The following is a 12872-nucleotide window of genomic DNA, read 5'->3' as shown; positions in this document are numbered from 1 at the left end:
AAAAGTAAGGGTTTCATCAACATGTTGATTATGCATTCCCATTGGGGTTAAATAGGGAAAGAAAAAACCAAGGGGGGTGGCTATGGCAAGGAGAGAGGTTGCAGGGTTCGTAGGTGAGTGAAAGGTGTAGTGGAGGTCTGGGTTGGAGAAGGAGGGTTTGTGGAGGAAAGTAGGAGGAAGGGGAAAGAGGAGGCGAGAGAACGGAGGCTGACATGGGGAAGACAAGGGCGTATTCATATATTTTACAGAGATACATGTTCCTTATTTCTAATGACAAGCATTTAAATGGGGATTGTGGGGGTACTCAAATAAAAAATTTCAGTAAAAACTATTTTAACTAGATTCAAAACATTTCTCTAAGAAAAATTCAGATTGGAACCAAGACATTGTACCTTAAACAGTCAACTGCAGATCAGTTTTAGCCCATATCAGGGCTCGTTAGTACTGCCTGGTTTTACAAGGGCTTAAATATGACAAAGGCCAGCCGGTGTTAATGGCAGTACAAATGAAAGTACTGTGCAAATTCCTATTCAGTTATACAAGTATAATACTTGGGAATAAACTTCGGCAAAGATTCAAAGACAAAAATGATAATATTAAGCACATATATTTTGTAAAGTAGACAGATAATATGGAAAAATCAGATTGAATGAAAGCGATCAATACCTGTTGTAACGAATTTTCATATTGCAGTATTGGCACGGATTTGAAAGTACCATCATCATCATCTTCCGAAGAGGAATGCATCATTGGAGAGCTAAATTGCTGTGAAAACACAAGTATGACTTATTTCGGGGAAAACTTCCCTTACTTATTCAGTAGGGAGAGGATTGGAAGAAATATTTTCTCTACTAAATATTTTTAAAAATAATAATGATCAGATGTTTTTTTATTTTTATTATATTTGGAAATTATTGAACAAGAGGAGGAATTGATTGAATGATGGTGGAGAGATTTAAAGAAAGAAGGTAAGGGTGACATAATAAATTAGTGTGGCCGGCAGAGAAGTGAATTTATGGGAAAACTGAAGAGAGAAGTTTATAAAAAAGAAAGGGTAAGGTGAGAAGGAGAAGATGTGCTTAAAGCATCCACCCTTGAGACATCCCTATATATATTTTTGAAGAAGAAAATTTTAAAACTTTTCCAAGTTGTTCTAACCATGCGTTATGAAAATCCCATTCTAAAAAACAGTTTATTCAAAATTTGCGTAACCTGGCAAAAATGGAACAAAAAAAGGAGCTGAGTTCTGTTATTACTTAGCGATAACAAACATAATCATTTCGTTTTTTCAAATTTGCAGGCAAAAGGCTAATATGACATTTGGTTAGAGAGATGCAGAGCTTTGAAAGTGAAGTTATGAGAGAAATTGAAGTTGTTGCTGCCGAGACCCGTTAATTCAATGGAATATTTAAAATAGTATTATAACATTTTTATATAGCAATATATAATATATATACATTTGATAACATTAATTTCAAACAACTTTAATGTGGAAAGCAATATATAATACCGCTTGAAAAAACCTTGATAACCTTACGTGAAAGTAAATTTTTCTCCATATGCTCTGATGATGAAATGTGGCTCCATACGTACTGCCTTTCGTAGAAAACTTCATTAAAAAGCCTTAAATCAACTCTACATTAAAAAAACAGAAATTTTGTGGATAAACTGCAAAAATAACTAACCATCTGTGTGGTATTCTTAACGTTTACATCATTGAGGGCTCCTTCAACGAGTTCCTTCCAGCTGGATCGTGCTTCTTCTGGTAAATCTAAGAAAAACAAGAGACACATTCATTTAGACTCGAAAATTACCCATGATATGAGACAAATCATTTACAAAACTGATAAAATGTCAAACAAAATACTCTTTTAACTGTAAGCTAACAATGCAGAGTTTTCAATGATTTCAAATAAAAGTATGAAGTTTTACTGAAACCAAGGCAAAAATAAATGTTTAAATTTTCATAATCTAAATCACTATAATATTTAACAAACCGTTGAAAAGTGATTGCAGTAACTCGCAGTTGGGTCCTTTTTCCATATTTGCGGCTAAACTGTTTGCAATTCGAGTCAAATGTCCCATGTAACCCCTTCGCTGACCGCCAGGAAGTAACCTAGTCAAAACAACACAAATTGTCAAAATTTTCTCGATTCTGCATTTAAAATTCTTGAAAAACAACACAAAGCTGTTGTCAAGCTTGATTACGAGTAGATATTATAATCAAAATTTACCCAAAATTGGGAAAAAATATGGTCGATCCTCGTGCGGAACGGTTGGAAACACTTTAGAAAATCAAAACTATTTACTTCTGCACAAGATGGCTGAAAATTGCCTTTACTATTGAAAAGAAAATGTCTGGATCGAAGCAACAGCGTTTGCATAACATGCGAATTCTTATCAATTTCTCCGCAATCAGATATTATAAAACATGGCTTTACACTTCTTCAGAAAATTTGTGAACAGTAAAAGAAACGGGGAAAAGGAGGCTATTGCATATTAAGGAGGTTCTACTTACTGCCGTGCTTCATTCTCCTCCCAAGCGGTTATAATCTTCGTTATCAGGGAACAATCGGATAAAAGCTGTTTGAAAAAAATAAACTTAGATAAACGATTTAAACGATTTCTATTTAGTTAGAAAATGAGTAAACTAAGGTTAATGCTCGAGAATTCGATCGCCGATAGAAACAAACATTTCAAAACATTTTTAAGCTTTTCGTCTGACACTCTCCAGAGTATAAAACATCAGTAAAATGGTCAACAATTTTGAAATTTGTATAATTAAATTTTATAAAATTGTTTGTCATAATCGCTTCTTAGGCCAAGCTTTAAGAATTTTGAAAAATTCGTTGACTAATCAGGCGCTGACTTGAGTCATAAAACAAGATATGAAAATCAGAGTTATTTTTGTTTGCTGGCAAGACTTCGTAAAAGGGGTTGGGGTAAATTTGGATTGGGTTGGGGTAGATTTGTCCGACAGCTGCCTCTTTCAGTCAGAAGGAATAACTTTAAGAGTATTTTAAAACCACAAAAAATTATAACCAAAAGAAAATTAGAGACGAAATGTCCATACATGTGTTAGTAATGGGTTGCTTTCATCTTCTGTGTTGCTACATAAAATCGAACTAATACAGTGCTCCACGTAGGTATGTAAAAAGTTGTTCCACTGATAATCAAAAAATAGATCCTGTAGAGACGAGAGTAGGTATGTTAAAAATGCATTTGAAATAACATAAAATAACGTAAAATACATTGGCATGCAGAAAATTCTAAATGACTTCACAAGTACCAGCAATTTCTTTCTCTAACTATATCTAAAGCAAACGAAAAGCAGATTAATTTAAGCTCACTTAAAGCATTTTTGGAGAAGTTTGGGTCAAAATAACAGACAAGGCTTTCTTGAAACCAGAATTTGATTGTGACGAGAAATGGAACATAATCATGCACAGGACAATCAGGGTCTAAAGTCGAAAAAATTGGTGGCATTACCAAAAAGGGCATCCAATTTTTTTGCAAAACGTAATCCTTTTTCGAAATAGAAAACAAAACTTTAAAAGAAAATTGCATTTCCCACAGTTTTGCATAAAAATTCCTGTTAAGCATTTTCCTATTAGCGCTCCAAAAAGAATGGTTGGATTTACTGCTAGTGCTTTTGGCTAGAATGAATGACGGGATTCTGGAAAGATATTATTAAATGAATTAGCCTTAAAAGAAACCAACAGAACAGATGTCATAAAGATATCTAAACAGAGGCGGTCAACTTGCCACATTGTCTAAATCAGCTTAAAAGCTTTAAATAATCAAACGTTGCTCCAATATTTAACAGTGGCGTTAGCACTTGAAGTTGACAAAAAGCTAACTGTTAACTTAGCCAAATTTTAGTACTGAATTATCCAAGCAAACATGAATGTCACAAATAGAACTGTAAAAAACTTAATGATAGTTCGTACGACAATGATGTATGAAGTGGATAAATTCATAAACCATGAGACCCTCCTACGGGTGGGGGGGAACCCAACGTTTTTAAGGGAACATGAGACAACTTGTATTATAACGGAGATCAAGAGAACACTTAGAGGAGATCTCGAGAGATTTCTAGAGAACAGGGGAGGTTATTGAATATTTTAGGGAACATGGGAACACAGACCCCCCCGGGGCCTTAAAATTGGATAAAATGACTGGGATAAAAAATTGATAAAATGGCGGGGAAGAAAAGGAGTTTTGAAGGAGGACAGGGTTGAGTGTTGAAGACAAAGTATTGTCAGAGAGATGAAGCAGAAGTTTCATGAAGATCCTTGAGGTTTTGAAACACATTGACAGGAAAAGCTTTGGTTGCTACAGCTACTGTACCTGCTCTAGCATAGAAAATGTTTTGCAAAACGCCAGAACATTTGCTAAACAACACAAACAACGCACAAAAACACTCAACATGACTAAACGGCACAAAACAAAAATTGAGTATAATGTTTTGTGGAAGCTCTCTTTTTACTTAAGGAGAAATTGGTAAATTGGTTTTTTATTTTCATGGAGTGTGATATTAGGCCAGTTTTTGAACTGTGGTTGCAAAGCATGCAGGTTGCGTAAGATTCTTAATGAAACGTTCAGTCCTTTTGCCAGCACTCTAATGTTGCATGAAGTAATCAAAACATGTTTATTTGAAAAGAGACATACCAATAAAACGTTTAAGGTTCCTAATTCTGTTAATTCGCTATTTACATCCGGAGAACTGGTGGCTACTAAAGCTGATATCAACCATGCGACATGCAGTCGAACCCTTCCTAACGGTGGGTCGAGTGTGCCTACAGTTGACAGCATTGGGCTTTGCTGAAAAAGAAGAAAAGTTTGACAAAAACTTATGATTATCCGCTCGTTATATTGATCAACTTACGCAAGGTTGTTCGCGAGCAAAGATTAATTATTGTATACAGAGTGAACGTAACAATTGAATCGACAATCTTGGGTACAGTTGCTTGATGGTCACATTAAGTGTGAAACTCGAAGAAGTAACTTAGAACCTTCCTGTTCTAAAAACCAAAGCGTGTACAGCTCTGACTATACGGTATGGAACACCATTTGATAAACACTATATGATGGCTAAAACAGCAATCTTCACTATCTTTGAATTCAGATACTTGATGACCACATTAACGTGGCCTCTACACGCAAACTACAAAAATCAAAGAAAATTTGACGCATTTTCTTATTAACAATATGGAATGAAACTCACAAGAAATACATACCGGAGGCGGTTCAACTAACAATGCGTGGAAATCTTTTAACCGTGATTTTAAAGCTTTGAGGGCACTCTGGATTCCTAAAAATCAATGCAGAATTATGAGCGGTTATGCGTAGAATAATGTACTGCAATGTATAAAGTGTTTTATGCGCATTCAATGTTGTCCTTGATGTTGTACTTAATGATTCGTTTTGATGTTGCGTTTAATGTTGCGCTGGATGCTGCGTTTAATGTTGCGCTGGATGTTGCCCTTGGTGTTGCATTCAATGTTGCGTTTGATGCTGTGTTTAATGTTGCGTGGAAGAGATTATACACACCGTGGTGGTGGAGGGGGGGGGGATGGAGGTTGCATTGTCATTTTGATATTTTAGTAAATGCCTACGAGTAGAGGGGAACATTTCTCTTGGTACAAAAGATTATTCCACGAAAGAAACAAGCTGAGTAAAGATGAGTGTCTAAAACTAACTGGAAACCTTTGTTAGGTTTTCCCGTTTTTGTCTGCGTTAATTGCAGCCATCAAAGAAAAACACGATTTCAATGAAAAATGTTGAAAATAAATGCTTCTAGGTGGTAAACTGTAACAGGTATAAATTCTAAGGAAAACGGGAACGACACCAATGATACATTAAATACAGTCAATAACACTTCATTTTTGCTTTTTACCTTGTGCAATCTTTTCTGCGCTAACAGGTGTGAAGAGTTCTTCTAGTCCTTCTGGGCTGAAAAAAATGATATGTCGTTTCAATGACTGACAGCAACAACAAAATTTGGTGCGAGGGAAAATAGGATGGCCCAGTGGTTAGGGTCGCTGACTACAAACTCAAGGGTCCGTGATTCGAGTGAGAGTCGCCAGCTAAATGAAATACGTAGGAATCACGAGGTGTGGTCACGGCAAGTGGAAAGACCAGCTCGATAAGCATAGCTTTTCAGTGTCCAAAAACTAACTTCGGAAGCTAAGTAGCTAACAATACAACAACAAAGAACATTGTTTTCTCTTAATCAACCAGAACAACAACATCAACCACAAAAGCAACACAAGAACAACAACAGCAACAACACTGCCAACAAAAACAACAAAGTTCAATACACTGTATGACAAACTTAATCATTTTTAAGGTCAACTTTTTAAGTGCACCAGGCTCTAATAAATCCTTTTCTTAAGTTCTTCTCTAGACTCTAACAATTAATTAACTGTCATTATAGATAATGTCAGCTTTTTAGGAACATTCTATCAGAAAGCAAGCATCGAGCTTTGTTCATTGGTCATCGAACGAGAGAACCGGTTGTAGGGATCGTTTGACAAGCTATGACTTGAGAAATTTAAATAAGACGCTCATAGTCGGACTGATTCTTTGGCGAAAAGTTTAAGTAAATGAATTAAGGTTTATACAGATCTAGCTGGAATCTCTCAGACTTTAAGCATAAAATATAACGACATTTTCTTCGAAGCTTGAAAATACGATCCTAGGTTCGCAAAATGTAGGTCACAAAACGTAAGCGAAAGGAGCCTGCAGGCAAGCTTCATTAACGAAAAACAGGATCGCGGTCATGAAATTATAAGCATTGTGATTAAAGCCAAGTCGCGTATTTTAGAAGTATTAAATAATACGTTTTCAGGCTCATCTGAAAGTTGATTTTTGGTTTGATTCTGTAAAGATCAATATGGAGCAGCCAACGATAAAACCTATTCTTGTCTGGGTCAATGCTAAACTTTCAGATCACAAAAACACCGACAACATCTTATGGGAAATTAAAAAGTCCAGGGAGGATTCAACTTTGGCAAAAGAGCTTTTGAGATTCGCGGCATTAGCAATGATGGCCGTTTTAGTATTACTCCTGGGGATAATTCCTTTAAATGCTAGCTAAAGCAGCATTACTATAATCATTTATATCTTTACAGCTTTCTTACTTTCATTACTTTGTTGGAATGAATTTAAAGGAAACCACAACTAGGATGATATTAACATTTAAGGTTCGAAAAGGGCACGGTACCATATAGATAAGGATATTTTTTTTCTATCAATATTAAAAAGTTAAAACACAAAGGTTTGAGACATTTTACTGTGCCATCCAAAGCAGGAAAGGACACAAGGTCATCTGGTCCCTACTTTAGATGAGATAAGGATATGTCTTGCTTATTATGGAGTAAAGCTGCATTATTTTTAATTATGGCACATTGTTCTTGAATATATTTCTATATTTTGCAAATATTGAGTCAAACATTCTCCGATTGAAAACAAAGGCGAAATTAAAATCGAGCAGCTCAGTCTAGTTTTTAAAATTGGGGAAATTGTACGGAATATCCCTAGCAGAAGCAAAAGGAGAGCACTGTGGGGAGGATAATTGTTCAAGAAAATAAAAAGAGAAATACAGAAAGCTTGTGACAAACAGCTGCAAGGAATGCTGGAAAATATAATGTGGATAGGTGGGGACGAAGAGAAAACAAAAAGCTCATGATAAATTTGAGCTGTACTACACATGTTTATCAATTATTTATACTTACTTTGGTCTTTTAAATTCAATTAGAGAGAGCAGGACATCCATGCCATTCACGAGAGACGAGTCAGCATTAGGGCTGCCACGATCAGAAAGTATTCTGTCTATGAGGTCAGATAACACATCCTCCCTAGAAACAAATTTTCAACAAACAATTACCGAAAGTTGCCACTTTTGAAAATAACACTACATACTCGAAAAAAATCTCCAGGTATTCTTCAGGTGTGTGTAAATGTATAACGATAGGCAAGAAACAAAGAAACATGATTTGTAACATGTCATAGACGTTAAAGAGCATGCCAAGATCCTAGGCAACCAATGATATATATATATATATATAAGTTGGCCGCCATCTCCCTGAGATGTGTGACAACTAGTTTATCGGAATACTTGTACGGACTTGACATGTTCTGTGGATAATGTATAGCAGACTGTGGAATTATGGCTATATACATTTTTTTGAAACCATTCCTACCTTTCTACTACACTAAACAGTCCGCTTTGGTCTTCGGGGTCAGGAACTTGCGAAGGAGCCTCTCTACCCATTCGTATCAGCTCAATTAGAAGGTTTGAGGAGTTGCTGTGCATCTGCAAAAAAAGGAAGGTTTAATAAGTTTAGGCCACAGTTACGAAACATCAGAACAGTTAGGTCTAAGTCTTAGCTATCGAAGTACAACCCTGTGTTTATAAGAAATGTATATGGACTTTACAAATTGCACCTGCCTATTACCGATGTTCATCTGAGAGTATAAAGCAGTGACACTACGTCACAGATGGGGATGGGCATCAAAACACAGTCTCAAGACCTTTGAGAATTTTGCATTTTGACACGTGTCTTCTTCCAATCATCTGGTAACTATTCAAATGGTCCAACGTCATAACTGCTCATTGAACTGGTTATCCATTGAGAAAATCAGTTCAGCCAACAAAATGGTGGACTGGGCCATCGTTCAAACAAAGGAACCGATAGATCTGTGTCACTGAAAATGTCTGAGTTGCAGATTAGTTACACGCTGTAGTGGATTTAATATTACCAAGGAAAATCATGAAAACTGTACAATTTCAATTTTCAACTATTCCCACTACATAACACTCATATTTCTGGGCTTGTACTCCCCACCCTGAAAATCCATACCATCAATTCTGCCTCCATTCCGCATTGTACAGTAAAAGAATAAACGAAGCTATTATCAAATCTCTACCAAATTCTTGTCAGGTAACAAAGGCCCTCCCCGAGGTCCAAAACGATAGATGGAAAAATCTTGCTCACCTCGTGCGAATACTGAGGCCCAAGTCGCATGATCAGCTTCTGGACCAGCTCTTGTTCCTCCAGCAGCTAGAAAATCAATAAAGTACCATGAAATTTCACCAGAAAAAATTGTTATAAAGTATTGATTTCGGGTTATTGACGTCATCCTTAACAGCTCTATCGGCTATCTAAATTAAGCCTATGGCTTCAGCCAGCCTAGTTTCCAGTGTCCATAGCATCATTTATTTATTTAAAAAAAGAGTAAATTCTTACTAAATGTTAACCTGTTTTCAAAAACAACACATTGACATACAGGGTCAAGATTCCGCTACTCACATTCTCCATTTTCGTTTTCATTTCACTTGAATCGACAATGGACATGAGTTTGACAAAGACTTCCATCATAGCAGAAACCTCCAAATGATTTAGCAGTTTATCGATGACGTCATGTTCTTTAACATATTCAAAGACCTGAGAAAGTCAAAATAAAAAAAGCGTAAAGTTAACAGTAAAATCCCACATATAAGAAATTCTTTTTCTCAGGATCAGACCTGATACTTAGTCAGAAAAGGAATAAATTAATACATACACAAAAAAGGTCTGGCGAATTTCTTAAAAAAATTTCTTTTAACAAGAAGATAGTAGGATTGGCCTTGAAATGTATAAACATTATATATTTTAACCGAAATGTCATAATTATCATTTTTAAATATAGATTCACGGATTCTCTTTACTGGATGTTCAATGTTCTGATGCCGTCATTGTTATTAGTCTTTTAACAGAAAGTAATTAGTTTTACAGAGCTGTCTTCTAAATCCAATAAATTCAAAGATAGTTCTAAACAAGCATATGTAGAAAATGGACAAAATTCAGGCTCAACAGATTCTTCTATTATGGTAAAAAAACTTTGAAAAAGTCAGCCTGCAGTTTCTTTTAAGTGAATCTTTTATTTGCGGCTTTTGACTGTAAAGAATTCTGCACTGTTTGTTATCAGAAACAGGGCCGCACTTTCCGATGTGATTTTCCGAGCGTTTATAACTACCGGCTGTGATTTCCCAGCTATTCTCCTTCAAACTGTCTCCCATTTTAAGCCCAATCTCCACTTACGCATATATTTTTATCCTTCGGAAACTTTTGAAAACGCTAAACTCATAAGTATAAAAAACCAATCGTTGCTTAAACGATTGCTTTCTTTATTGCAGAAATGAAAAGTGGACGAAGATACTTCTATCTGTTTTCTCAATGCCAGTGTAAAGGCGGGCACAAATTAATTTGACGGACCAGTTTGGAAAACACATTAGTGTGGATGGGACCTAAGGCGGCAGTTTAAGAACTTTAATCGCATGTTTTGGAGCCTACACTTACGGCTATATCACTTGAACATCGGCTCAACATTTTCTTCTTTATACATATAGTGTTTTTTAAACTCTCGAAATCTCTTGGAGCATCCTTTACATTAAATAGATGGGGAAAAGTCTCTCGGGCTCTCCAGATAAATTGTTGAAGAAATTGCTATTCGATTTGTACAATCTCAAATTTAAAACTAATTTTATGCTGAATGAATAAGAGAAATTTGATGCAATAGAGAATTCAATCCTCATTCTCGAACAATTTCAGTGATTTTAAGGAACCAACCTCTGTTCCTTTTTTCATTAATATTGAACCAACGATTTTTGCGAAGAAGCTGCAATAACAAATGCAGAAAAGAATCAAGATGGGGTGGAACACAGTGAGAGGAACAAAAGAAAGGAAGGAGAGGTGGAATGAAAGGGAGGAGTAAAGGGGGTGGGGGGAGAAAAAAAGGAAAGGGGAATGGCAGTGAAGGAAGGGGAAATGAGAAAAGGAAAGAAGAAAGCAAAAAAAGAAAAAGAAAAAGAGAAAAAGAGCGGGATGCAAAGAGGGATACACGGAGAGAAGGAAGGGTACGAAAGGAAATAATATTTAGAAAAAAGAAGGGAGGGGAAGTTGGAAAGGGGAAAAGAAGAAATACTAAAAAGGGATACTGTAAAAAATAATTAATAATAGAACCATGTCGTTTTATTAATTGTTTGAAGAAAAATGATTTTATCCCTTTAGCTTTTGCGGGGAGCTGGTACAGTAACCGCCATTCTAACAAGGAGCAAAACTTCAGGATAGGAAATATAAATTATAGTGTAAAACCTTAACAAAAAACACAGTCAGAAATTGCAGGGGAGCAGAAAGAGAAAGTGCAAAGGAACTGTGAGAAACGTGAAGAGAAACTGAAGAGAGTGAGAAGAAAGGGGGAAAAGGAAAAAGGGCGTTCTGTCGTTGCACCTAAACCTCAAGTGAACGTTTGAATGGAATAAAATACAACACTTTCCATTTGTACAGCGAGAGGAAAACTTCTATAACTGTTGATTTAATATGTATTTTCTTAAGTACAAACAAGCTTACAATAAACATAGTTTTAAAAAGAAAATGCCAACAGCGAGGTGTTTTCTTTAACAATTATTTTCCAGACGATGTATAGATAACGCAGCAACATATTGTGTTTGACCCAGCAATAGCAACAGGCTTAACAAGCACAACTATTAAACGAACAGAGTGCATATCTTGAACATGTGGTAGCAGCTTCTAGGACATATTGTGTAAACAAAAACAGAAGGCAAAAGGCAATCGCTGGTAGCTGGAAGCACAAGCATTAGATACAGGGCAGTTGCTTCGGGAAGACGCTTGTGGCTTTTGCCAGCAACTTTTGAATAGCTTGAAAAAGTGCCCTCGTTTTATTCTCACTTACAATCTTTGAGGGCCATCTTAAGTGTTATTGCTTATTAGATAGGGCTGGTTGAGCAACTTGAAGAGGTGTAAAAAGAGCACAGAAGTTTGATTTGTTTGTTTTTAGCTTGCTTGTCATGTTTCTTCAATTCAATCTCTACCTTGCTCCAAGAAACTAAGGCGTATCGAATACATATTTTATACCGAGAGAACAAGTAAGTTAGTCACACGAGCAGGGCACGACGTTGTTTAATTAACAGTTTGTGTCAAAACTTTTGGGGTGTTACAATGGAAGTGTTTTTAGATGCATCATGATCAAAAAAGGCATTCAAAAGAAGGTAATTATCTACTGCAAATAAAAGATTTCTTACCTGGCAATTAAAGGGTTCAATGGCGGATCTTGATCTAGAAAAGCCCATAACTTTTCCAACAGGCTCTGAAATAACATAAGCAATTAGCAAGGGTCAAATTGTAATGATCATTAAAACAAAATTTGAGTAAGGATATGAAAGGAAAACGGGATTAAATGGAAGAAAAACGTCCCTTTTCAAAAACATCTCATTAAATTTCGCTTGTGGCACTCGGCCCTTAATACATAAAGAGCACACCTTCCTCACAGTTATCCCTTGTTGTTCACGAACAAATAACCGATTCAAATAAGGTTGCAGGGGCGCTTATTCATGGGTGGGGGGGGCTCTTTAATCTTTTGATCACCTTGGAAAGGTGCTGGTTCGAGCGGAGAGTTTCATATGAAAGTTTTAAACATACATTACCATCAAACAGCCCACCAAGCTAAGAGGGTCTTCAAAACCGCCAAAAAATCCCTAAATATATAAACACTCACCTTCTCACAAACAAGTTTTTCAATGATTGCATCTATATCTGTACATATCACTTCACATGCTAAATTTGGATATCTACAAGAAAAGCAGCCCTTTAAAATCTTACAGATTTTAAAACAAATAGCCCCGAATCAATTAGATGTATGAAGGGGCGAGGCCTGTCAATCATCCAAAGAGCTTGTAAAGAGAGTTTGCATAACACTAAAGCATAAAATGTAGCATGATCTTCATCATCATCAGGTACCATCTTCTATCAGAAGGTTGGCTACCATGACCCTCTAACTATCCCAAAATCTTAGTTTTGGTTTGTTGT

General features: G+C 36.1%; 1 protein-coding gene across 5 annotated transcripts in view; it reads right to left on the bottom strand.

Moving 5' to 3' along the window:
- Nucleotides 1–12872, bottom strand: part of LOC135691637 (serine/threonine-protein phosphatase 6 regulatory subunit 3) — a 38869-nt gene that overhangs the window by 12315 nt on the left and 13682 nt on the right. For all 5 annotated transcript variants that reach the window (XM_065209684.2, XM_065209605.2, XM_065209759.2 and 2 more), the window contains exons 5-19: nucleotides 12562–12634; nucleotides 12089–12153; nucleotides 10617–10665; nucleotides 9318–9452; nucleotides 9003–9068; nucleotides 8208–8320; nucleotides 7740–7862; nucleotides 5900–5955; nucleotides 5241–5314; nucleotides 4672–4824; nucleotides 3074–3187; nucleotides 2519–2583; nucleotides 1998–2116; nucleotides 1686–1771; nucleotides 667–765 (exon numbers count right to left, since the gene is read on the bottom strand). In XM_065209684.2, coding sequence (XP_065065756.2) covers nucleotides 667–765; nucleotides 1686–1771; nucleotides 1998–2116; nucleotides 2519–2583; nucleotides 3074–3187; nucleotides 4672–4824; nucleotides 5241–5314; nucleotides 5900–5955; nucleotides 7740–7862; nucleotides 8208–8320; nucleotides 9003–9068; nucleotides 9318–9452; nucleotides 10617–10665; nucleotides 12089–12153; nucleotides 12562–12634 — 1390 coding nt within the window. The remainder of the gene's footprint in view (nucleotides 1–666; nucleotides 766–1685; nucleotides 1772–1997; nucleotides 2117–2518; nucleotides 2584–3073; nucleotides 3188–4671; nucleotides 4825–5240; nucleotides 5315–5899; nucleotides 5956–7739; nucleotides 7863–8207; nucleotides 8321–9002; nucleotides 9069–9317; nucleotides 9453–10616; nucleotides 10666–12088; nucleotides 12154–12561; nucleotides 12635–12872) is intronic.

The sequence above is a fragment of the Rhopilema esculentum genome, chromosome 17, assembly GCF_057945365.1.
Source record: "Rhopilema esculentum isolate cy_ngs chromosome 17, ASM5794536v1, whole genome shotgun sequence".
Classification (NCBI taxonomy): domain Eukaryota; kingdom Metazoa; phylum Cnidaria; class Scyphozoa; order Rhizostomeae; family Rhizostomatidae; genus Rhopilema; species Rhopilema esculentum.
This window is presented reverse-complemented; position numbering and strand designations above follow the sequence as displayed.